The following is a 27,177-nucleotide window of genomic DNA, read 5'->3' on the forward strand; positions in this document are numbered from 1 at the left end:
AGAGGGAGATACTTACAAAGTTGTAACCCCCCTCCCCACCCCCTCCTTGGCAAAAATGGAGGGGATTTTTTTACAGTAAAATATGATACCTAATGATGTTTATTTCTCCATCACAGGATGCACAAAAAAACTACACACGGACAGCCAAAGAGTTGAACCGGGTGAGATCCGAGTACGGAGCACTGGAGAGTCACATGGCCAGACTCAAGATGGATTTACAGAGTAGCAGTTCAAACCAAACTAAGGACAGGAAACGTGTCCACGAACTGTCAGAGGAGGTAGGTGGAGGTCATAGGTCATGAACTGTCAGAGGAGGTAGGTGGAGGTCATAGGTCACAAACTGTCAGAGGAGGTAGGTGGTCATAGGTCAGAGGAGGTTGGTGGAGGTCATAGGTCATGAACTGTCAGAGGATGTAGGTGGAGAGAGGGGTCATAGGTCACGAACTGTCAGAGGAGTTAGGTGGTCATAGGTCACAAACTGTCAGAGGGGGTAGGTGGAGGTCATAGGTCACGAACTGTCAGAGGAGGAAGGTGGAGGTCATAGGTCACGAACTGTCAGAGGAGTTAGGTCACAAACTGTTGGAGGAGGTAGGTAGAGGTCATAGGTCACAAACTGTCAGAGGAGGAAGGTGGAGGTCATAGGTCACGAACTGTCAGAGGAGGTAGGTGGAGAGTGGGGTCATAGGTCACGAACTGTCAGAGGAGGTAGGTGGAGAGAGGGGTCATAGGTCACGAACTGTCAGAGGAGGTGGGTGGAGAGAGGGGTCATAGGTAAAAAGGTTTGGGCTTCTGAAAGGTCTTTTGGCTCGTTTTCAAACTTGGCTGCTATCTGTAGTCCTCGCATTGGCAAGTAAGAACTGTTAGAACGGGGGGAAATATTCAAAGTGGAGCCATTTGAAATTGTTATCAAGATCACTAGGAATATTTTGGTGCTATCACTGAAGGGAATGTTTCTAACATTGATTTAACTTTAATTTTCAGATCATGAAGCTAGTAAAACGACATAAAGCTGAAGATGAGGTCAGTAGCTTGTTTTTCACTGAACAGTATTAACGTCAATTGGAAAAATTCTCATTTACATCTATTCTGGGTTTACACAAAAAATAAATTGATTATTCTGGGTTTACACAAAAAAATCTTAAAATTGATTATTCTGGGTTTACACAAAAAATCTTAAAATTGATTATTCAGGGTTTACATAAAAAATCTTAAAATTGATTATTCTGTTTTTGCATAATTTTTTTTTGAAGTGGTTAAAATTTGTAAAGTGCAATTAATTAATTTATATCTCTTGTCTTACATTAATGAAGTAGGACATTATCAGTATCTAGGGTAGTGAAAATACACTTATATAAAGTATATATTTACTTATAGACTTATATAAATTATTGTGATGATTTTTATGTGGAGTTGTGCCCCTTTTAGGATATATTTACACTGATAGATATGGTTGTTATGTTCAGGAAAAACTGGCATTTCTGCACGGCATGCATCATCGTTTGTTAGCTGGGCGGATCCCCATGAAGGAGCCGAACTTTACACAGTTTTCCTGGGCTGACCTTACCAGTCTGGTGTACGAACAGGTGTCCAGCCTGGTAACTGTTGTCCAGAGGTCTGACGAAAAGGTAAGCTTTCGTGGATTATCCAGAAGTCTGAGGAAAAGGTAAGCTTTCGTGGATTATCCAGAGGTCTGAGGAAAAGGTAAGCTTTCGTGGATTATCCAGAGGTCTGAGGAAAAGGTAAGCTTTCGTGGATTATCCAGAGGTCTGAGGAAAAGGTAAGCTTTCGTGGATTATCCAGAGGTCTGAGGAAAAGGTAACCTTTTCAGTGGATAATAGTGCTGTACTGGAAAACTTGGATTTTCTTACTTTAGATTAAATGATATTAAGCAAATAAATTGAGAAACATGATATACCAGGAACAGTCAGTTTAAAAAATAACATGGTGATGACATTGAATTTCAATAGAACAAATTTTTGTTAACTTTGAAATACTTCTTTAGGAAAGGGTTTAAAGATTTAAAGAAAGTTGTTTAAAATGTAAATAATTGGCTGCAACTCTAACCAGTTGTGCTGTAAGGAACATTTCTTTAACATGTCTTAATTACTTTGTTATTCTGAAATCAATATTTTCTAAAAAAAATTGTCACAAATTGAACTAGGTGAGTATACTTTATGCTATTAAAGCCTAGCAAAAACTGAAAGTACATAAGCATCAATACTTCATTGCATCAAATCATCTTTTTTGTTATACAGATTTAAAATTTATGTTTAAATAAAAAGTGAAACAGTTTATAATAAATATCAGTAGCGAAAAAATTTACCATTTGACCATTAGCCACAAAAAAAAGAAGTTTTTCCAGTAAAATATCTACCCCACCCCAGGATTTTTTTAAGGGGTACCACCTATAGAATTTATTTATTAAATTACATAGAAGTAATAGGAAGGCAATCCAACCATGGATAGAAGTGATTTTTTGTGGAGTCCTCGGGTCAGGTAGATATTTTAATGGAATAGCCCTAAAAAGTAAGGAAAGTTTTCTGATATAAATTGCAGACAACACATTTAGAGGAAGCTTTGAAATCTAAGGAAGAGCTGGTCGAAGACATGCAGCGTTGTCATGAAGACCAGCTCAATAAACTAACGTCCCTAACAAAGGAACGGGAACAGTCCTGGCATAAACAGAAGGAGGAGATCGAGGCTCACTACGCACAACTGTTAACCGAATTACAGTCTCGCTCAAAGGTAAGCACCACTCTTAGGTGACGTGTAATAATAATCTGATATTTGGTTATATAAAGCTATATTGTTTGCTACAATGCTATATGATAGTCCGTACTGGTGAAATTCGGGGGGACTGTTGGTTTATTCTGCATCCATCTTTTCTGTACATAACGCCAAAGATTGTCGGCACTCTAGCGGTTTCATTCCTTGAGAGATTTTGATCAAACTTCACACAATGATAAAGGACCATGATATCTCAGACAAGTTTAAGTTTCATGGTTTTTGGGACAAGGTCAAGGTCACTGTTACTATTTTCAGTGGGGGCCATTAGGTGACATGTATTGCTTAAGTAATACCCTGTATGCTTGTTTTTAATTCTTTTTACCTGGCTTGTTGGTAAGAGGATAACTCTGGATTAACTCGTTAGTAAAACCGACTGGTTTTGTATTCAGAAACCTTTTTGATGTATATGTCTATTTTTCTGGTTGTTATAGAAAAGTCAAGCGATGGCGGACCAGGCTTGGGACAAGATCCGTATGACAGGAACAGTTAAGCAGGGACTGGAGACGGAATGTTCCGACCTTCGTGCTCAGGTTTCAGAGACACAGACACAGAATGCGTCACTTTTAGCGGCATGTGGTCTGCTTGCAGGAGCATTGTTCCCGATGTGTTCTCGAGCTACGCGACTCGCTGCCCAGCGCCATCTACTGGAAGAACAGTTATGTATGTGGGACATGTGTCGTGAACGAATTGAACTGCTTGTCGACACTTTAGCATCGGAAATGCAGGATGAAAAAGACACAAAGAGTAAAACTCCAATTCAAAGAAAAAGACATCCGTTACTTGTGTTCCGTACAGCAGCTATCGCTGTCCTTGCAGCTAACCGATTACGTTATCTCGGACGTTCGTGTACTAAAATGTTTGTTACTTACGATACTTCTGTGTTCTATCATACGGGCATAGCAGTGTGTGCCGGAGGAGGACGGCCCGCGGTCACATCCTTCAGAGGTAAGCAGCTCTCTTTTATTGCAGGTCGTTATTGCCCAATATCTGAATTAAACTGGCAACCCACTGGGTGGACATGTACTAGTCTGGGAATATATTGACGGAGCCGTAGAGAAATTATTCAAGCTCACTCATTAGGAATTCGAAGCAGCTTGTGTTTTAACAGGGCAATGTTACCCCCCAACCAGAATATAAATTGTATAAAGTTTTCCAGGAGTAAGAAAATACTTATCTGAACAAGGCGAGCTTATGTCATGGCGCAGCGTCCGTCGTCCGTCGTCCGTCGTCCGTCAACATTTGCTTCAAATCGCTACTTGTCAAAAAGTTTTTATTGGATTTTGACCAAATTTGGCCAGAAACATCCTTGGCAGAAGGGGATCAGATTTTGCATAAATGGTGACTCTGACCCCTAAGGGACCGGAGGGGCGGGGCCCAATAGGGAAAATTGAAGCAATTCCTTTAAATAGCTACTAGTCATGAAGTATGAATGAATTTGAACCCAATTTGATCAGAAACATCCTTGGGGGAAGCGGAACAGATTTTGCATAAATGGTGACTTTGACCCCCGAGGGGCCAATGGGGCATTACCCAATAGGAGAAATAGAGGTATTGCCTTTAAATCGCTACTAGTCATAAAGTTATGCATGGATTTGATCCCAATTTGGTCAGAAACATCCTCGGCGGAAGGGGAACAGATTTTGCATATATGGTGACTCTGACCCCTGAGGGGTCAAAAGGGCGTGGCTCAAGAGGGGAAATAGAGGTAATGCCTTTAAATCGCTACTTGTCATAAAGTTATGAATGGATTTGAAATTAATTTGGTCAGGAACATCCTTGGCAGAAGGGGAACAGATATTGCATAAATAGTGACTCTGACCCCCGAGGGGCCAAATGGGTGGGGCCCAATAGGGGAAATAGAGGTAATTCCTCTAAAACGCTACTTGTCATAAAGTATAAAATATCTATTGTAGATGGCGTAAATGATGACCTGGATATAGATGACCACCATTCTCGTCAGGACATTGTCCGGTGGATGTCCAGTCCTGATCTACTCCACTCTGTGGTGTCGTCAATGTCAGAACTGCTCGAGGTCGTAGGTCATGTCAAGAACAAGGATGGAGGTAAGGTTTCAATTCACAACGTTTTATAACTCATTATAATCATACATCTGCTCTAACACAACTACTGACTTATGTATTGGTTCACAGCTTGGACAGTAGCAATCATTATTTTCCAGAATAAAGACAAAATTTTGATTCTAGAAGAAATTATATCAGCCTTCAAGCCATATTTAGAGAATTTAATTGCTTTAGATTTTTTGCCTTAAATATTATGACAGTGTTTCAATAGATTAGGATTGTGCTTCATCAAACTTTTTACATTCTCAGCCACTGAATCCAGAGCACTAATAAATGCAGCAAGGAATACATTTACAAAACTGGTTGATAAGCTGGGCCGACATTTTGAAGGTGTCACTGGAAGTCCTAACACTGCATACCGTGAACGCAATTCTTTGATGCGAATGGTTGGTAGAGGCCTTTCTAAAGCATGTGCTGGAAAATCCTTGGAACAGAGGCAGCACATAGCACCACTACAGGTAAGGGAGATAACTGTCATTAGAATATAGCTAGCACTGCTACAGGTAAGGGAAGTAGCTGTCATTAAAATATATCTAGCACAGCTACAGGTAAGGGAGATAACTGTCATTAGCATAAAGCTAGCACAGCTACAGGTAAGGGAGATAACTGTTATTAGAATATAGCTAGCACCACTACAGGTAAGGGAGATAACTGTCATTAGAATATAGCTAGCACTGCTACAGGTAAGGGAAGTAGCTGTCATTAAAATATATCTAGCACAGCTACAGGTAAGGGAGATAACTGTCATTAGCATAAAGCTAGCACTGCTACAGGTAAGGAAAGTAGCTGTCATTAAACTATATCTAGCACAGCCTCAGGTAAGGGAGATAACTGTCATTAGAATAAAGCTAGCACAGCTACAGGTAAGGGAAGTAGCTGTCATTAAACTATATCTAGCACAGCTACAGGTAAGGGAGATAACTGTCATTAGAATAAAGCTAGCACAGCTACAGGTAAGGGAGATAGCTGTCATTAAAATATTGCCAGCACAGCAACAGGTAAGGGAGATAACTGTCATTAGAACGTAGCAAATAGCACCACTACAGGTAAGGGAGATAACTGTCATTAGAATAAAGCTAGCACAGCTACAGGTAAGGGAGATAAATGTCATTAGAATATAGCTCGCATTGCTACAGGTAAGGGAGGTAACTGTTATTAGAATATAGCTAGCACCACTACAGGGAAGGGAAGATAACTTTCATTAGAATGTAGCTCCTTGTACCGCTACAGGGAAGGGAGATTACTGTCATAAGAATATAGCAAAAGCACTACTATATGTAAGGGGGTAACTGTCATTAGAACTTAGCAATTAGCACAACTACAGGTAAGGGAGATAACTGATATTAGAATATAGCTAGCACCACTAGAGGTAAGGGAGTAAACTGTCATTCTAATGCAGCACATTGCATCACTACAGGGAAGGGAAGATAACTTTCATTAGAATGTAGCACATAACACTGCTACAGGTAAGGGAGATAACTGTTATTAGAATGTAGCACATAACACTGCTACAGGTAAGGGAGATAACTCATTAGAAAATAGTTAGCATTGCTACAGGTAAGGGAGATAACTGTTATTAGAATATAGCTAGCACCACTACGGGTAAGGGAGATAACTGTCATTAGAAAAGAGACAGGTAGCTGTCATGTACACCTCTAGGCCATTTTAAGACTTTAGATACACCTGAGCTAACTGTTTACCCTTTGACTCATAGCCTATGACATTATGCATCAGAGTTATTATAAACAGACAATGTAAGGACATCTATAACCTTACTATAAGTGACATGGCCCTGAGTTCAAACAGAGGTCATCGGTGTATAAGTTAACAAATGAGTTATGTGATAATTAAAATACTCGTGTGTCTGAATCAATTAAAAAATCAGTTAATCAGTTTTCGGAGTGAAATAGTTCTGTGTGATATTACAGGACATCCTGGGAGCTTTACAGAACCACATTTTAAACTTCACACAACGCCTTCATGCTGTGGAGATAGAGCGGCGCGGATTGCTCCTGGAGGTGGAAAGGCTTAAGGTGGAAATCACTGAGGCTAATCGCGATGAAGTACTTAAAAACCAGATGTCAGAGGTGAGCAGTTTCTTTTCTGTATTAGTCTGTTTTATACAGGAAATCTTATCTTCCATAGGGTCAGTTATACGTTTGGAATGATTCTGCCAACTTAATATGGCTGCCATAGTTACATACTCTTGGTCAGTTATACGTTTGGAATGATTGTGCCAACTTAATGTGGTCACCATAGTTACATACTCTGGGTCAGTTATACGTTTGGAATGATTCTGCCAACTTAATATGGCTGCCATAGTTACATACTCTGGGTCAGTTATACGTTTGGAATGATTCTGCCAATTTAATATGGCTGCCATATTTACATACTCTGGGTCAGTTATACGTTTGGAATGATTCTGCCAATTTAAGTTGGTTGCCATAGTTACATACTCTGGGTCATTCATACTACTATCCCTCCTAAGTTGTTATTTTTGCATGCCCTGGACACTCCTATATAATAGCTGCACCACAACATTAAGGTCCTGATCATCATGGTTACCCCGTGGTTTTTTTTTTGCAAATGTTTTTTCTCCCAGCACTTCAATACCCTCTGTATAGTGATCATAACCCTTGCTAGAGAATTTAGGATGACAGCATTATATTTATGAAAATGGAATTCTGGCAATATTCATTGCAAAGATTAGAAATTTAATATACATTCCATAATTAAAAACCTGTAATTGACTCGAAATCAGCTACTGAATTCGAAATCAGCTACTGCAATTTGGTCTGTAAACTAATTAGAAGAATTTGTTCCTGTCCTCATTTTGTCTTCCCACTCAATGATTATCATTATAAGAATGATATATTTGTTAGGACCCCCAGTTTGTGGCTATGGACAAGTTTGAGAGCGTCTGTCTGGAACTTAACAATGCCTTGCGGCGAGAACAGCAGGCCCAGCAGTTGTTACTGGAGCAGGGGAGACAACTGGAGGAGCTTACCCTTCGTCTGGATCTCTATACCACTGAGGGGATGGAAAAGGAACAGATCCTTACCAGTGCTGTACAGGTAAGGCTTCGGTTAATGGAGGTTAGGTAAAAATAGGAGATTTCTGGTCAGGTTTACAGTTAAAACAGTGACATGGCACCATATATAGCAGTGCTGTACAGGTAAGGCTTCGGTTAATGGAGGTTAGGTAAAAATAGGAGATTTCTGGTCAGGTTTACAGTTAAAACAGTGACATGGCACCATATATAGCAGGTAAGGCTTCGGTTAATGGAGGTTAGGTAAAAATAGGAGATTTCTGGTCAGGTTTACAGTTAAAACAGTGACATGGCACCATATATAGCAGTGCTGTACAGGTAAGGCTTCGGTTAACGGAGGTTAGGTAAAAATAGGAGATTTCTGGTTCAGGTTTACAGTTAAAACAGTGACATGGCACCATATATACCAGTGCTGTACAGGTAAGGCTTCGGTTAACAGAGGTTAAGTAAAAATAGGAGATTTCTGGTTCGGGTTTACAGTTAAAACAGTGACATGGCACCATATATACCAGTGCTGTACAGGTAAGGCTTCGGTTAACAGAGGTTAAGTAAAAATAGGAGATTTCTGGTTCGGGTTTACAGTTAAACAGTGACATGGCACCATATATACCAGTGCTGTACAGGCAAGGCTTCGGTTAACGGAGGTTAGGTACAAATAGGAGATTTCTGGTTCGGGTTTACAGTTAAAACAGTGACATGGCACCATATATACCAGTGCTGTACAGGCAAGGCTTCGGTTAATGGAGGTTAGGTAAAAATAGGAGATTTCTGGTTCGGGTTTACAGTTAAAACAGTGACATGGCACCATATATACCAGTGCTGTACAGGTGAGGCTTCGGTTAACAGAGGTTAAGTAAAAATAGGAGATTTCTGGTTCGGGTTGACAGTTAAAACTGGAAAAATGATTTCAGAGGCATGGCAACATATATACCAGTGCTGTACAGGCAAGGCTTCGGTTAACAGAGGTTAGGTAAAAAAAGGAGATTTCTGGTCAGGTTTACAGTAAGATCTCAGAGGCATGGCACTGTATATAGCAGTGTTGTCTTCGTCTACCCTGTAAGTCTACGTCAGGAAATAATCTGAAATGCTTGCTAATGCTATTTCATTGTTCTAGGATAATTCAATCCCTTGTTTTGAGTCAAGTTCATTTGTTGGATTCCTGAACTTATTAGAGGATTATAACAGCTACCCTATTGTTCTTAACAATGGAAGAATTGTTTTATAGTTTTAATTGTACATTATAAATTGTTCTTAGTGAGATGACACAATATTTTGGAGTAGAACTGTTAGAATAAATTTGTTATTCCAGGGACTTGCTGAACACAAGTCTGAGATGAAGAAGAAGGAACAAACCCTTCGACAGCTCAATAGACAAGTTATCACTCTGGAGGGGGAGAAGAAATCCCTCAACATGAATGTAACTGATGCTGAGAGAGCACTGAGGACCGTGGCAAGGTGATTTATACAAACAGTCAAAATGTCTACAAAATACTGACATGATAAATATTTGGTAAAAAACTAACTTAATACTCTCTGTAAGTTTTATAATTATGAGTTTTTTAAATAAGTTTTTGTTTTTAATTTTTTCTGAGTTATGTGTACCGGTTTATGGAATTATGACAAGTTTCAAATGTGTCTGGCCTTAGGCTGCTGTAGATACAAACTGACTGTCAGAATTTGATATGCTGTTATTTCAATTTATCATCCTTATTTATTTTGATATTAAGAATTTGTTAGTATATAAGATGTATGCTTTGAAGAATCATGTCAGAATTTATATAGAATGTATACTTTGAAAATCATGTGAGAATTTTCTATTTGCTTTACAGAGACAAAGAAATTTTAACAATGTACATACGCTCTGTCGAGTCTGCCCTAGATAAGGTAAGTCTCTAAACCAGATTCATTTGAAATTGAAAGTGACTAATTCTTTGTGTATAAGCTTTGAATCCCACACAATTTTATCTTACACACAGATGTCATGTGTGAGAATACAACCAATGAGGTCACCTTTTTGGGTTCCAAGGTCAAGGTCACCTTTTAGGGTTCCAATGTCAAGGTCACCTTTATAATGCATGGATACATTGTTAAACAATGATACAAACATGCATTAGAGTGAGGGTAGTTATCCTTTAAAGACAGTTTCTTGTTTCTTTAGAAGATAAACATGTTGAATAAGTTGAAATGCATGACGAGACATTTATAAGATAAGAAAAATATGTATATATTTCATTGTCTTGCAATACTCATCGCCCCTAACAGACACCCTCCCCCCCCCCCCAAAAACGGGCTGACCCCTGCTCTCAAGTTCTCATGTCTATGCGAACCCCCCCCCCCCCCGGTCTTATATTAACCATGTGTCTCCCTGTCCTATCATTCCTGTCTAACAGGTGGTGTTCTTTACAGGCTAAACAGGAGTTATCACTCTCCAAAGGATTCCAGGGACGGGACGTCTCTCTCTCCAAAATGTTACTAAGTGCTGACTTTATACCCACTGATGTAGGCAAGGCAGGTCCAGAGCTGATCGCTTGTCAGGTGAGAACTGTAGTAGTACATTGATATGACATACCAGTATCTAACATTGGAGGAAATACTGGACAGTGATAGAATATTATACTGTACATAATACGGAAAATAGGCAAAGATAGAATATTATACTGTACATAATACGGAAAATAGTAGGCAAAGATAGAATATTATACTGTTCATAATAGCATTAGGTGCTATTGAGGAAAATAGTAGGCAAAGATAGAATATTATACTGTTCATAATAGCATTAGGTGCTATTGAGGAAAATAGTAGGCAATGATAGAATATTATACTGTTCATAATAGCATTAGGTGCTATTGAGGAAAATAGTAGGCAATGATAGAATATTATACTGTTCATAATAGCATTAGGTGCTATTGAGGAAAATAGTAGGCAATGATAGAATATTATACTGTTCATAATAGCATTAGGTGCTATTGAGGAAAATAGTAGGCAAAGATAGAATATTATACTGTAGAAATATACCATGATGTATAATGGAGGAAAATAAAAGCCCATGATAAAATATTATATTTCATTTCAAAATATTGACTGTTGTTTAATTATACATTTAATACATAAAGATATATATATATTAAATGGATTGGACAATAGGCTAAGCCTATACTAAATAGAATATCATATTAATTATTATGTAACATCATTAAAAGGATGAAATAGTGGACTTTGAGGATGAAATGTCCAGACGTTTGTAGAGTAATGTCTAATGGGGATAAATTACAGTGAAAAATGTCTGAACTAAATACCTGAACTAAATACCTGAATTAAATGTCTGAACTAAATGCTTGAACTAAATGTCTGATCTAAATACCTGAACTAAATACCTGAACTAAATGTCTGAACTTAATGTCTGAACAACTAAATGTCTGAACAACTGAATGTCTGAACTTAATGTCTGAACAACTAAATGTCTGAACAACTAAATGTCTGAACAACTAAATGTCTGATCTAAATACCTGAACTAAATGTTTGAACTAAATGTTTAAACTAAATGTCTGAACAACTAAATGTCTGAACAACTAAATGTTTAAACTAAATGTCTGAACTAAATGTCTGAACTGTCTGAACTAAATGTCTGAACTAAATGTTTAAACTAAATGTCTGAACTAAATACCTGAACTAAATATCAGAACTAAATGTTCAAACTAAATGTCTGAACTAAATGTCTGAACTAAATGTTTGAACTAAATGCCAGCTACAGTAGTAATCTAGACATCGATTTCTATCTGTTTACAGAATCTAGTTGGTGCGTTTGTCGATGCACAGCAGCAAGCATATGCTAAAATAAAGGCTCTTGAAGAGGATGTGGATTCCCACAAACGTCATGTGACCACACTCAAACAAGAACTTAGTGACGCTGTCCGAAGAGAGTATGATGATGAGGTATGTGATGGAAAAGAACACGGACATTTCTTTCACTGGGTGACAGTAATTTTAGATTTTACTATAAAATTAAGTTTTTCGTAATGTTTGCTTGAAATGTCTTCTGTAATATATTAGATGAAGAAATTGAACGTTTTTATCAAATTGAGTAATTACTGATATAATGATGGTGTTTATTTTAGGGCGAGATTCCCACAAGAGATGGCGGGAAACTGGGACAGAGCATTAGCATGGCGGATACTACACAAGGAGACACCTTCATGCCAATCAAGTATGTCTGTGTGTTGTGTCTGTGTGTTGTGTCTGTGTGTTGTGTGTTGTGTCTGTGTGTTGTGTCTGTGTGTTGTGTCTGTGTTGTGTCTGTGTGTTGTGTCTGTGTGTTGTGTCTGTGTGTTGTGTCTGTGTGTTGTGTGTTGTGTCTGTGTGTCTGTGTGTTGTGTCTGTGTGTTGTGTGTTGTGTCTGTGTGTCAGGCCAATCAAGTATGTATCTTTGATATTGTTGTATCATCATTAAGGATTAAAGTGTCTGGTGGTTTTATCAATGGTATCGGTCTTTGGAATTGATGTGAAAGATATCCGAGTATATTTGAGTTTAGAATGTTACTTTGAATGTATACTTATATATAAGTTTATGTTTGTATATTGCAGGGAGGATTCTGAAATCTCTTTCTCTTTCGCAAAGCCCTCTACCCCCAAATCAACACCGAAAGGAAAATCAAGGTTGATCTCCGAGGCCCCTAGTAAGGGAGATCGGTATGTATGATGTGGTTTATATTAGGTCAGGAAAATTAAGGTCAAGTCATCACTGGTTCAGTGTCATTGTATAAAATTTCATTATAATTTTTATGATCATGAAATTATTGATATATTATAAATGAGTGAAGAAATATTTCTGATTAAGAAATTTTTTCTTGGTTTCATTTTTCGTGATATACGGTTTACAAATTATCTAATAGAACATATTTCTATAATATAGATTGAATTTCTACAGTTATGATCAGTTTCTCAATTATGTTTCTCCTCAATAGTTGGGCAGGAATTGAAATCCCTATCATATTCCCGAGGGAAAATAAACAAAGGTGATGTAATACTCAAATAGTGGTGATGTAATACTCAAATAGTGGTGATGTAATACTCGAATAGTGGTGATGTAATACTCGAATAGTGGTGTTGTAATACTCCAATAGTGGTGATGTAATACTCGAATAGTGGTGTTGTAATACTCGAATAGTGGTGATGTAATGATAAAAAATGATGATTTATTTATCATTGCTATCTCATGTTTCCAGATCTCCCAAGTACCAGACGCCATCTCGCAGTTCACGGACACACAACATGCGTCCCAAAGCTTTTGAGCCGCATGGGAGGTGACATCGGTACTCTATGTTTTCGTAAACTTCCGGTTCTCAGGAACAAAGGGATATCCAATATGTAGACTTAAAATAGTACATAGCCATATGTATCATTACAAAAAATAATGTTTGTATTCAGGAAAACATGGATATATCCTATATGTAGGCACAAAATAGTACATAGCCATATATCCCATTATATACAATCAATATCAAACATGTTAATCCACGAAAATCAAATATTCAGTGAATTGTTTTCTACAAAATACATCAAAATGTGAATATTTAGGATGTAGTATATATGTAAGATCTGTACAGTAGTAAAATTCATTTGAATTTTGAAAAAAAAAATTTAATTTGTTCGATATGACAACGTCTAGCATCAATTAGGATTTTTTTTTTTTAATTTTGAATATTTTAAAATTATTTTACATTTTTAAACAAAAAATAAGAATAAGTTTTTTTAGAAGAGATTGATTTAGTAATTTTAGTATTTAAATCTCACTTGTAAAGTATCAAGTACAAATTTATATGGGTTCTGAATGAATGATCAAACAAGTATATTTAATTATTTATATAGACTTCAGTAAGTACATTTGTATACTAGGTGTTCTCAATGAGGCTCTGTTAGTCACCAATTATTTATGTGTAATAACACTCTGTATTAAATTTTGTGAGAATTTGCAAAACTGAACAAGGACTTCTTAAATACATTTTATTTCCTGTTCAAAAGTACAGTAATGTTGCAGCCTGTTGTTGAAATAGACTTTGTTCAAAAGTAAGGATTGACAATAATATTTAGTGATCTGTAGTTATCAAAACTCAGAGATTATACAATACAGTCAAACCTGCCTTATATGCTACCTCTCACAAAAACATGTGTGTAGGTCATCTGCCTAATGTCCATTCTTTCTGCAGTGTTAGGTGGCTTTTATAGACAGGTCCAACGGTATTTACAATATCAGAACCAATCTCGGATGTCTCCTTTAAAAGCTATTCACGTGGAAATGTCTGTATACAATGATAGACAGCTATTGATGTTTAACTCATACTGTATGCAACAATTAAGTTAATGGAAATGTCTATTTCACATCATAGAAAGGTCTATTTCACATCATGGAAAGGTCTATTTCACATCATGGAAATGTCTATTTCACATCATGAAAAGGTCTATTTCACATCATGGAAACGTCTATTTCACATCATGGAAACGTCTATTTCACATCGTACTTTTACTGAAGTTGTAGGTGTCTGTTCCTGTTAATTGGTGACGTCACCTCTGATATCGTTCCATCAATGCTTCTCTGTGATATATTACATTCATAATTTGTTTAATGCTTTGTTCAGCGAAAAAAGTTTGTTATTTCTAACAAAATCTCCAGGGGAACTTCATTTCTTCTTTACAACAGCAAATTTTAATGAGAAAAAAGTTTGACATATTTTTAATTTTTGTCAAAAATTCATTTTTTAACTGATTAAAGTTTTCTAGACTAAGTGCAATTTAAATAAAAAGACGTCTTGCATTCAGACATCTTATATTTGATATGTAAGGTTTTTTATTGAGGAAGGCACAATGTCTTTCATTATAAGTACAAGTCTCAGAGCAAAGACAATATTGTTTTAATTATTTGCCTTTTTTCTAATTTGCAGGATTCCACTTTCATGATGTGGTATGTCATATTTTTTTTCTCGCATTTATCTTGCCCTTGCAAAACTAGCTTATTATGGTTCAGAAATTTGATTTTTAATTTTGTTTTGATGTAAAGATAACTTGTTCGGACTGATATGATCATGGACTTGTGATTTTGGAGTTACTTTTTGTTGGCAGAATAGTTTACATTGTACACCATGTAAGGACAATGGAAATTTCTAAATCTTAAGTGGATGTCAGTATTTTTCTTTTTCCAAACCCAAATATCACAAAATTGTTGTTCCGTGTCCAAGTTTCAAACATCACAAATGTTCCATGTCCATATATCAAATACATTGTATCACAAATTTTCCATGTCCCAATCCAAAATACATTGTATCTCAATCGTTCCTTTTCCAAACCAAAATATCATCAAATTAATGTTCTGTGTCCAAATCTCAAATACAAGTATCACAAATGCTCCTTGTCCAAACCCAAATATCACAAACATTTCATGTCCAAACCCAAATATCACAAACATTCTATGTCCACACCCAAATATTGTAAATATTCCACATCCAAATCTATATATCACAAACATTCCTTATACAAACCCAAATATCATGATTATAATCCTCTTCTAGCTTAGGTCTCGAGCTTCTGCTGCGATGTTTTGTTATACATTTCTGAGATAAACTCGTCTTGAGACCTTGAAGGGAAAATGTGCTATAATCTTGAACACATATATTTATTTTGCAGCTGTTTTTATTTATTTTCCATGATTTTATCAATGTATAATGTTTGCAGCTATTTATGTTGTATCCGTCCAAATACTTTTATTTCTTGAATGCATTATGAAAATCTTAATTTATTTTTCCTTAAATGTCTTCTTAACACAATTGGAAATGAGTGAAAGCATATGACAGTTTGTACATACAAAGAACATTGTTTAAAATATGTTAAACTAAAAAAACTAAGTTGATTTCATATTTCATGAATGTTATGTTTTTTGTTAGAGGTTAAGGTTCAAAGGTGGTAGGGGGAAACAGGCCAAGGCCAGTGGTTAAGGTCAAGGTCATCAACAGTGTTGAAACAGAAAGCAGGTTAAGGTCAGTAGTTTGGTCAATAAAAATTGTGTGGACTGTTAATGAACGACCATTTTCAAATTACTTTTTGTTTTTTTTATTTGATGATTGAGTAAATTTATAGTGTTTCGCTATGTCACACTACTCATGTTGTTGTTGTTTATTTTTAGACCTGTCAGTTGTACTTTGTTGGTAGAATTTTTTTATGACTTTGGTTTAATAAATATAAACTGTTGTAAGATATACTTGTTAAACTGATTGATATGAAATCTGTAAAATGTACTAGAACGCTCTATAATACTAACACTAAGAGGATTTCTGTGATGTTTGTATTAAAATGTAGCACTGTCATGTACTTTGTCATAACAGGAATAATTTAACATGAAGTCTAACATATTTCTTATAACCTTACAGCATTCTTAAAATATTTCTTCTTTTCATAAATATCCTATGATGCTGTGAAGATATTTTTTTGTGGGTGGTCTGAGGTAAAACTACTAAGTCCTTGTAGAGGAATTTAACATGATTAAATCTAAAATACTTACTATGATATACATTTAAACCCTGGATGTCATCAATTAAAAAATGGCACTTCCTGTCAGGCAATTTTTCCCAGAATGCATTGTGGTCCCTCCACACCTCTAGGACTATAAGCTTGTGAACCCAGAGGATAAATTACACTACAAATGTTCTAAAAGTTTGCCAGCGATCCAACTGTAATGTAGAAAACTATCTTTACTTGTACCCTGTCTTCATAAGGTTGATCTGCAATGAATTTGTTTGTTGATAACTTTTTTCTAAAATAAACTTGATACTTCTCTCATTTTTACAGATTCTAGGAGTCCATGTTAAATCACATGAACGTTACAACAATATTCTGTTGTATGTTAAGTAATCACTACAAATAAATATGTTTTTACTATGATCTGTGCGAGCTTGGGATGTTGATTTGGGGTAACGGGAAGTCGACAAATGGAGGTGAAATCTGATCGTTTTCTTACAGATATTTTCTTATTGTCATATTTTGTTCAGGATTTTTATAACATAAATAACGGTTTTAGAAATTATGTGACAATTTATCAGGAATTCTTGGAATGTGAAGACATGTTGATGTATGCTTGTCAGATTGGTGAATCAGAACGGTAGATATTTTGTTATTTATAGCGGGAAACATGAGTAGATATGAGAAAGATTTGATGATAGTGAGATATGTGTTTGGATGGGTAGCTTTAGGATGTTACCAAATCTAAGCTGTACAATTGTAGAGTATTTTCCTGTATCTGTGTATCTCTCTCTGTATAAAGTGCCTGGAGTTATACAGCAACTCTGTGATGCTACAACATTGATGTCACGTCACAATGTTGATGGTATAGCAGTCTTTACTCTGTGATGCTACAACATTGATGTCACGTCACAATGTTGATGGTATAGCAGTCTTTTGTTTACCATTTCAAGTAATATATTGAGAAATGGGAGAAAAATAATCTCTTTCCTTTGTGGACATGAAGGATAGGTATATAGTGGTCACAAAAATGTGGTCAGCCACTAGGGGGAGCCAGTGTAACTATGTGTGGTCAAGTTGTCCTCGGAGCCTGGGTCACAAAGTGTGGTCAAGTCGTCGGTGGAGTCTTGGTCACAAAGTGTGGTCAAGTTGTCCGCGGAGCCTGGGTCACAAAGTGTGGTCAAGTCGTCGGTGGAGTCTTGGTCACAAAGTGTGGTCAAGTTGTCCGCGGAGCCTGGGTCACAAAGTGTGGTCAAGTCGTCGGTGGAGTCTTGGTCACAAAGTGTGGTCAAGCCCTTGACAGAGTCTTGGTCACAAAGTGTGGTCAAGCCATCTGCGGAGCCTTGGTCACAAAGTTTGATCAAGTTGTCGGCGGAGCCTTGGTCACAAAGTGTGGTCAAGTTGTCCATGGAGTCTTGGTCACAAAGTGTGGTCAAGTCGTCGGCGAAGCCTCGGTCACGAAGTGTGTTCAAGCCCTTGACGGAGTCTTGGTCACAAAGTGTGGTCAAGTCGTTGTCAGAGCCAACCATGACCGGGTTTTATTTGTGATCCCCACAGGGGTGGTGTGTCTTTATGCTTGGTACCTGGATATGAACGAGACTGTAACTAGTATAACACTGTCATACATATAACCTATGTAATCTGTTATTAAATATATATTAAACTTATATAAATGTGTTGGTACTTTTTAGCTCACCTTGTCCCAAAACTAAGGTGAGCTTATGCCATACTGTGGCCTCCGGTGTTCATTCGTTCATCGGTCAACAATTACCTTGTGACTCAATAACTTGAGTAAATATCAAACAAGCTTGATGAAACATTGTATACAGCGATATATCAACAAGATTTTGGACGAGTTCGAAAATGGAAATTATTTGACTGTAACTTACAGAGTTATCGCCCTTTGCATTATATCATTGGACCTTGTGAACATGATAACTGGAGTAAATATCAACCGAGTTTGATGAAACTGCATGTAGCCATATATTGACAATATATTGGACGAGTTCAAAAATGGGAATTATTCAAGTGTTATTGACAGAGTTATTATTACCCTTTATTAATAATATTATTAATATATATTTTTTAGCTCACCTGGTCCAAATAGTGAGTTTTTTAAAAAATGCTACTAGTCCTGAAAAACGAAATGGATTTTGATGAAATTTGATCTGAAGAATTATTTGGCAATGGTGTATGTTGTATAATTGAAGGATGTGACACCCTTGGGGCAGGAGAAAGGGGGCTTAATAAGGGAAATGTAGGGAAAAATAGAAACTTTTACTTTCTCGAGAATAATTAACAGGATTTAGTCAACCTGTTGTTTGAACCATTGTTGGGAGAGTCGGTTCAAACGTAAGAAAATACATTTAAAAAAAATGTATTTGAAATTTAACTTTAATCAGAGTATTTTGCCATACTTACTGAAATATCGAGGTGAGCAATGCAGGCCCTCTTGGCCTCTTGTTTTATTGCGAACCCCAATTAAGAGCATGATGGCGCTGAAAAAAAATAATATTGTCCATCTATCTGTCCGCCCAGCTGTCCGAACTGTGTCCATATCATTATTGAAATTATAACTGGATTCAAACAATAATTTCAGTGACCCATGGGAAGAGAGACAACTCTTACACCTCTATTAAGATGTACAAGTTAATTACAGTAAAATAGATTCGGTTTAATGTCATACAGTGTATTAATGTCCAGACTTAGAGAATAAAATCACTGCATTCTCATGGGAATTCCATTTTACTGGACATGAAAAAATTGAAACGGGATCAGATCTCTTGTATCAAATTATTTCTTATTTCAAAAATATCTCATTCCTTTGGATTTGGCGAAAATACAGAAGTACTGGATAGATCCTAACATTGAAATCTATAGATCCTAACATTGAAATCTATAGATCCTAACATTGAAATCAGTACTGAAATTCATTGCATTCTGGTATCCTTATGTGTCTGTATCCGCTGCAGCTGAAAATATTAAAACAAAAAACAAAACAAAAAAAAAAAAAAAAAAAAAAAAGAGAAAGAAAAGAAAAGAAAAAGTAAAAGAAAAAAAGAGAAGATGTTCTTGTAATTGGGGACATATTTGAAAAGGACCAACCATGAAGTGACCTTTAAGTATGAGAACTATTATGTGGATTTTCATTCTCATGCTTCTTTTTAAATGAGCATCTGATCGTTGTATTCTGCTGGACCTGTTCCTCATTACCATATTTAATGAGGAAAACTCATCCACACGAAATGTTATCTTAAACACCTGTCATATGTGAACATGTGTAATATGTCATAATCATGCACAGTAAATCTCGTATGTGAGCATGCATAATGTTCTCTGCTGTGTGTTAGGATCTCAAACTTAAACAGATATTCATATCACAAGAGTGTCATTTTTACTCGCTATAATAGCTTGCATTGTTTGAAATACTGGAGACGTTTTCTAAATACACGTATGAGGGCTGGAAGGAGCAGATCGCATTACATCACCATACACAACTTCACCACCCAACTCGCACGTAATGTTGATATAAGATTTGGTGGGTTTTGAATAGTATTTTTCAAGTTCACATTTTAAAATGCACTTGTCCTGTGCGCTTATACCATAGCACGCCGTCTGTCCGTCGGTCCGTCGTCCATCAACTATTTCTTGAAATCGCTTCTAGTCATGAACTACTGAATGGTTTTTGACCAGATTTGGTCAGAAGCATCCGTGGGAGATGGGGAGCAAAGTTTGCATAAATGGTGGCAATTCATTTGAACTGCTACTTGTCATGAACAACTGAAAAGGTTTTGACCAAAGGTGTTGTTTTAAAATGGCCTAAGAAGCAAAAACGATAGCCTGTATATGCTTTGGTAGCCTCTGTAGCCCTACGTTTACAAATAGGCATTTGAGTCCAAACATGTACATACGCAATAATATATCACCGTTATTGCATGGATAAAACTGTTCAGATTTAATGTTGAATTTAGTATTTTAGAAATATTTTGCCCCATATATACCCATAATTTTGACAAAACCAGCTATCTCAGTATCCCAGGGACCGGGACACTTTCACCCATGTTTTTGTGCCAAAATAAAAAGAATGTATGTTTTTTGGGGCAAATGCTACAATATCATTTTTTTTTTTGAGAAAACTTAACATGAACATGCTATGCTGATAATAACATGTTAGATAGTATAGATGCAAAGCAAGAAGTTACAATCTTGAATACATTAGAAACAGGAAATAAAAATGTGGAATTTTTATGCTCTTTTACATTAAGCGAAATTTTCTTAAGGTATTGCCATCTGCTTTTAAAACATCAAGCAATCGATTGTGTCAAAACTTCTAGCAGATTTCTTGATTTTGAATATGATAGACGCGCTTTTATATACAATGTAATATTTCAAATCATGGGCATATAAGCTATTTAATTGAAGAACATGTAAAAATTAATGTCAAAAGAGCAATGAGATTGGGGTATACTGTTGCAATATTTGTTTAGTCACGAGCGGTCATATAATATATCGTATTTAACGTCCTAATTATAGTTAACAGCAATGGACATTTAAGGATGTAGACTTACTATGTCGACATTACTTGTTAGGAGAGGTACATGTGTGCACTAAGGTTTGGAGTGTTACAGGGGGGGGGGGGGGGGGGGGGGGGGGGGGGGGGGGGGGGGTCTGTTATGTCCAATATCGTTCAACATGTCGCCCTCTCTACCTGATCGTGTAGTATTCACATGACGCCCTCTCTACGTGATCGTGTAGTATTCACATGTCGCCCTCTCTACCTAATAATGTAGTATTCACATGTCGCCCTCTCTACCTGATCGTGTAGTATTCACATGACGCCCTCTCTACCTGATCGTGTAGTATTCACATGTCGCCCTCTCTACGTGATCGTGTAGTATTCACATGTCGCCCTCTCTACCTAATAATGTAGTATTCACATGTCACCCTCTCTACCTGATCATGTAGTATTCACACGTCGCCCTCTCTACCTGATCGTGTAGTATTCACATGACGCCCTCTCTACCTGATCGTGTAGTATTCACATGACGCCCTCTCTATCTGATCGTGTAGTATTCACATGACGCCCTCTCTACCTGATCGTGTAGTATTCACACGTCGCCCTCCCTACCTGATCATGTAGTATTCACATGTCGCCCTCTCTACCTGATTGTGTAGTATTCACATGTCGCCCTCTCTACCCGATCGTGTAGTATTCACACGTCGCCCTCTCTACCTGATCGTGTAGTATTTACATGACGCCCTCTCTATCTGATCGTGTAGTATTCACATGTCGCCCTCTCTACGTGATCATGTAGTATTCACATGTCGCCCTCTCTATCTGATCGTGTAGTATTCACATGTCGCCCTCCCTACCTGATCATGTAGTATTCACATGTCGCCCTCTCTACCTGATTGTGTAGTATTCACATGTCGCCCTCTCTACCCGATCGTGTAGTATTCACACGTCGCCCTCTCTACCTGATCGTGTAGTATTTACATGACGCCCTCTCTATCTGATCGTGTAGTATTCACATGTCGCCCTCTCTACGTGATCATGTAGTATTCACATGTCGCCCTCTCTATCTGATCGTGTAGTATTCACATGTCGCCCTCTCTACGTGATCATGTAGTATTCACATGTCGCCCTCTCTACCTGATCGTGTAGTATTCACATGTCGCCCTCTCTACCTCACCATGTAGTATTCACATGTCGCCCTCTCTACCTGATCGTGTAGTATTCACATATCGCCCTCTCTACCTCACCATGTAGTATTCACATATCGCCCTCTCTACCTCACCATGTAGTATTCACACATCGCCCTCTCTACCTGATCGTGTAGTATTCACAAGTCGCCCTCTCTACCTGATCGTGTAGTATTCACAAGTCGCCCTCTCTACCTGCTCATGTAGTATTCACATGTCGCCCTCTCTACCTGATCGTGTAGTATTCACATGTCGCCCTCTCTATCTCACCATGTAGTATTCACATGTCGCCCTCTCTACCTCACCATGTAGTATTCACATGACGCCCTCTCTATCTGATAATGTAGTATTCACATGACGCCCTCTCTACCTGATCATGTAGTATTCACATGACGCCCTCTCTACCTGATCATGTAGTATTCACATGACGCCCTCTCTACCTGATCATGTAGTATTCACATGACGCCCTCTCTACCTGATCATGTAGTATTCACATGACGCCTCTCTACCTGATCATGTAGTATTCACATGACGCCCTCTCTACCTGATCATGTAGTATTCACATGTCGCCCTCTCTACCTGATCATGTAGTATTCACATGACGCCCTCTCTACCTGATCGTGTAGTATTCATACGTCGCCCTCCCTACCTGATCATGTAGTATTCACATGACGCCCTCTCTGTCTGATCATGTAGTATTCACATGTCGCCCTCTCTACCTGATCATGTAGTATTCACATGTCGCCCTCTCTACCTGATAATGTAGTATTCACATGTCGCCCTCTCTACCTGATAATGTAGTATTCACATGTCGCCCTCTCTACCTGATTGTGTAGTATTCACACATGTCGCCCTCTCTACCTCACCATGTAGTATTCACATGTCGCCCTCTCTATCTGATCATGTAGTATTCACATTGTCGCCTCTCTACTGACCATTAGTATTCACATGTCGCCCTCTCTACCTGAATGTGAGTATAGTCACATGACGCCCTCTCTATCTGATAATGTAGTATTCACATGTCGCCCTCTCTATCTGATGATGTATTATTCACATGTCGCCCTCTCTACCTGATAATGTAGTACTAGTATTCACATGTCGCCCTCTCTACCTGATAATGTAGTATTCACATGTCGCCCTCTCTACCTGATCATGTAGTACTAGTATTCACATGACGCCCTCTCTATCTGATAGTGTAGTATTCACATGTCGCCCTCTCTACCTGATCGTGTAGTATTCACATGTCGCCCTCTCTACCTCACCATGTAGTATTCAAATGTCGCCCTCTCTATCTGATAATGTAGTATTCACATGTCGCCCTCTCTACCTGATCGTATAGTATTCACATGTCGCCCTCTCTACCTCACCATGTAGTATTCACATGTCGCCCTCTCTATCTGATCATGTAGTACTCACATGTCGCCCTCTCTACCTGATCGTGTAGTATTCACATGTCGCCTTGTCTACCTGATAATGTAGTATTCACATGTCGCCCTTTCTACCTCACCATGTAGTATTCACATGTCGCCCTCTCTATCTGATAATGTAGTATTCACATGTCGCCCTCTCTACCTGATCGTGTAGTATTCACATGTCGCCCTTTCTACCTCACCATGTAGTATTCACATGTCGCCCACTCTATCTGATCATGTAGTATTCACATGTCGCCCTCTCTACCTCACCATGTAGTATTCACATGTCGCCCCCTCTATCTGATAATGTAGTATTCACATGTCGCCCTCTCTACCTGATCGTGTAGTATTCACATGTCGCCCTTTCTACCTCACCATGTAGTATTCACATGTCGCCCTCTCTACCTGATCGTGTAGTATTCACATGTCGCCCTCTCTATCTGATAATGTAGTATTCACATGTCGCCCTCTCTACCTGATCATGTAGTATTCACGTGACGCCCTCTCTACCTGATCGTGTAGTATTCACATGTCGCCCTCTCTACCTCACCATGTAGTATTCACATGTCGCCCTCTCTACCTGATCGTGTAGTATTCACATGTCGCCCTCTCTACCTCACCATGTAGTATTCACATGTCGCCCTCTCTATCTGATCATGTAGTATTCACATGTCGCCCTCTCTACCTGATCGTGTAGTATTCACATGTCGCCTTGTCTACCTGATAATGTAGTATTCACATGTCGCCCTCTCTACCTGATCATGTAGTATTCACGTGACGCCCTCTCTATCTGATCATGTAGTATTCACGTGACGCCCTCTCTACCTGATCATGTAGTATTCACGTGACGCCCTCTCTATCTGATCATGTAGTATTCACATGTCGCCCTCTCTATCTGATCATGTAGTATTCACATGTCGCCCCCTCTACCTGATCGTGTAGTATTCACATGTCGCCCCTCTGTATGACAAGGCGGTATTCATATTTCATTGACTTACCTACACAAAAACACGATAATTGCTAAAAACGTTACAGAAACTGATAATTTGATTTTCCTTAGATATGAAATGATATCACATTACATCAACTATTAATCTCCACGATCAAGTATGTTGTTACCGGAGATACAATGCGTACCTGGTTGTTGACAATCCACTTCGGTCGCCGACAAGACGAATACTATTCATAATTGCTGTCTTCTCTTTAGTTTGATAACTGGCATTCTAGACCATTTAAAACCCACATTGTTCTCGTCTGATCTGTACCTATATATATAGATCTGGAGTTTGTACTCAATTTACGAAGTAAACACTTTTGGTCGATTTACAGCGGATATGTCGTTTCAAGTTTTATTATCTTAATGCCATACAGCACAACGAGGAGGGCATGTCCACTGGATTACCTGTATAATCATTCTGTGTTACAATAATGTAATAAGCATGTTTGGTATCTGAAATTTACCTGGATAGGAATTAGTCTTTCGTCTCTCGTGAGCCAAGTACTCGCTGGAAATTTAAGTTGCAGCATTTTTATCTATGAAATTGTATACAGTATAATAACATGAAATATATTACACATAAATAAATCATTATTATTGTTGTTGTTGATGTTGTCATACAGGTTCATACTGTATTTTATGTAAATTATGATTATTTAAATCGATAAGCGTCTCGCGGAATATATATAATACTTTGAAGTACATTCTATGTTAAATAGATTAAGATGCGTTTCCATTTTTATTAAAGATACATTTGGTATTTGTCAAAATGACACTAAGTGTTATCCAAAGGAATTTATTGTTTAAACATCGAGCAAATATGAAACTTACTGGTTGTTGTTACAATAATGTTATCATTTTCTACATCGACACAAAAATGTGCACGGTAAGGTTTATATGGTTTTTAGAGTGACGTTCTTTAGCTAGGTTGTAGCTGATGTCTGGACCAGGAAGTTCCAGATTATGTACTTATATGCGTACGTCTATTGACGAAATGACCCGTGTCATTTGAATAGAGGCGATCAAGTTTTCCTTCGCGTTCTATTTTGAGACACGCTTGTACAGAAGTTGTTAGTCTGGTTTTGGTAATCAGCGAGGCTTGAACTTCGTATCAAAATCACACCTGTACCAACACACATTTATATATATATAGACAACCCTCTTCATAGGTAAACAATTCAACATTGAAGGACTGAGTTTGTGTGGATTTAAATAATAAGCATTGCACACTTTCCCCCGGTTTGGCGTTCGGCCACAGGTAAACCCCCCGACCAGTATGTGTATTGTGTGTGTCCACAGGTAAATTGTTCACAGTTTACTTCCTGAATGGGAGAACGGTCCCATATTTAGTGGCGGTCCGCGAGCGGACAGACATGCTTTTACATCAGGGATATACCGTTTATTAATGTAAACACTTCCAAGATGTCGGAGAACAACACACTACATTCTGGATGGTTGGAAAGAATTACAAAGGACGTGAAGGGAAAAGAAAAACGAGAGGTAAGTGTTATATATATATATATATATATATGTGTGTGTGTTACTGTCATCTTCGGCTTTTCCAGACAGTATTTAATTTGGGTACGGTGCTCTTCTGGAGTCAATATTCCCATAGTGTTGTACAAATCACAGAAAGTAGTTTCAGTAAAGACTTACCCACCCTTAAAACCAACACAATACAATACAATACAATACAATACAATACGATACGATACGATACGATACGATACAAAAACAATACAATACAATACAATACTATACAATACAATACGATACGATACAATACAATACAATACAAAAACAATACACATACAATACAATACAATACAATACAAAAACAATACACACAATACAATACAATACAACACAATACAATACACATACAATACAATATAATACAATACAATACTACACAATACAATACAATACAATACTACACAATACAATACAAAATACAATGTAAAATACAGTACAATACAGTACAGTACATTTCTTTATTAACGAATTCCGGCCCACATGGGGCAATATAGGAAATACAATCTCAAAGAGGTAGAGTGGCCAAAAGACAGATGAGTGGACATGCATTTATACTAATATAAACAAACACATAAACAAAATTGCTTGTAACATGCTCATGTTGGAACCTATGACTTGGAAGTCAGCTAGATTAGCTATTACAAAATCATTCCATGTATTACTCGTTTAAGGTATTGTACATACAAACAGAGCTATACTCAACGCAAGTGTTCACATTTTATATCGGAGACGCTATCTGACGAGTTTCTGACAAACGTTTATCTCAGTCCAATATGAGTTAATGACTATTTTCCTATCAATATATTAAAATATTAAAATGAGTTTTCGATATACCTGCTAGAATACATCGACAAAAGTCTGTGATATAACCTTTTAAACATCAAGATAAGACAACGTTACAGGCCTGTATTTGTTATACGTTAAACATCAGGATTAGACAACGTTGCAGGCCTATATTTGTTACGCACTAAACATAAGGATTAGACAACAACTAATGCCTACATAGACTGTGTTTTGAACAAACAGAATTAAGACACCAGTCTGCCTTCATGTCTCGTCGAAGTAACAACCTATAAACCAGTTAATAGCTCAAAATATTTTCGATGACGT

General features: G+C 37.5%; 2 protein-coding genes across 25 annotated transcripts in view; both read left to right on the top strand.

Moving 5' to 3' along the window:
- LOC117334346 (coiled-coil domain-containing protein 171-like) overlaps positions 1-18,086 on the top strand; it is a 28,693-nt gene extending 10,607 nt beyond the window's left edge. Inside the window, exons 15-31 of one of the 3 annotated variants that reach the window (XR_004534129.1) lie at positions 117-278; positions 982-1,020; positions 1,464-1,625; positions 2,557-2,745; positions 3,219-3,732; positions 4,701-4,850; positions 5,118-5,326; positions 6,797-6,955; positions 7,751-7,942; positions 9,227-9,372; positions 9,747-9,801; positions 10,324-10,452; positions 11,704-11,850; positions 12,033-12,121; positions 12,499-12,603; positions 13,140-16,149; positions 16,231-18,086. Coding sequence is in view for 2 of the 3 variants with exons in the window: in XM_033893906.1 (XP_033749797.1) it covers positions 117-278; positions 982-1,020; positions 1,464-1,625; positions 2,557-2,745; positions 3,219-3,732; positions 4,701-4,850; positions 5,118-5,326; positions 6,797-6,955; positions 7,751-7,942; positions 9,227-9,372; positions 9,747-9,801; positions 10,324-10,452; positions 11,704-11,850; positions 12,033-12,121; positions 12,499-12,603; positions 13,140-13,221 (2,529 nt within the window). In the remaining variant the exon portion in view is untranslated. Of the gene's footprint in view, positions 1-116; positions 279-981; positions 1,021-1,463; positions 1,626-2,556; positions 2,746-3,218; positions 3,733-4,700; positions 4,851-5,117; positions 5,327-6,796; positions 6,956-7,750; positions 7,943-9,226; positions 9,373-9,746; positions 9,802-10,323; positions 10,453-11,703; positions 11,851-12,032; positions 12,122-12,498; positions 12,604-13,139 lie in introns of all 3 variants that reach the window. The other 2 variants (XM_033893906.1, XM_033893905.1) reach the window with 2 other exon arrangements.
- Positions 18,087-25,625: 7,539 nt separating this feature from the next.
- The window catches only part of LOC117335174 (serine/arginine repetitive matrix protein 1-like), a 68,680-nt gene continuing 67,128 nt past the window's right edge, over positions 25,626-27,177 (top strand). For 5 of the 22 annotated variants that reach the window (XM_033895146.1, XM_033895137.1, XM_033895138.1 and 2 more), the window contains exon 1: positions 25,632-26,031. In XM_033895146.1, the coding sequence (XP_033751037.1) occupies positions 25,954-26,031 (78 nt within the window). In that variant the 5' untranslated portion in view covers positions 25,632-25,953. Of the gene's footprint in view, positions 26,032-27,177 lie in introns of all 22 variants that reach the window. The other 17 variants (XM_033895141.1, XM_033895140.1, XM_033895142.1 and 14 more) reach the window with 8 other exon arrangements.

Source organism: Pecten maximus, chromosome 9, assembly GCF_902652985.1.
Source record: "Pecten maximus chromosome 9, xPecMax1.1, whole genome shotgun sequence".
NCBI classification, from domain to species: domain Eukaryota; kingdom Metazoa; phylum Mollusca; class Bivalvia; order Pectinida; family Pectinidae; genus Pecten; species Pecten maximus.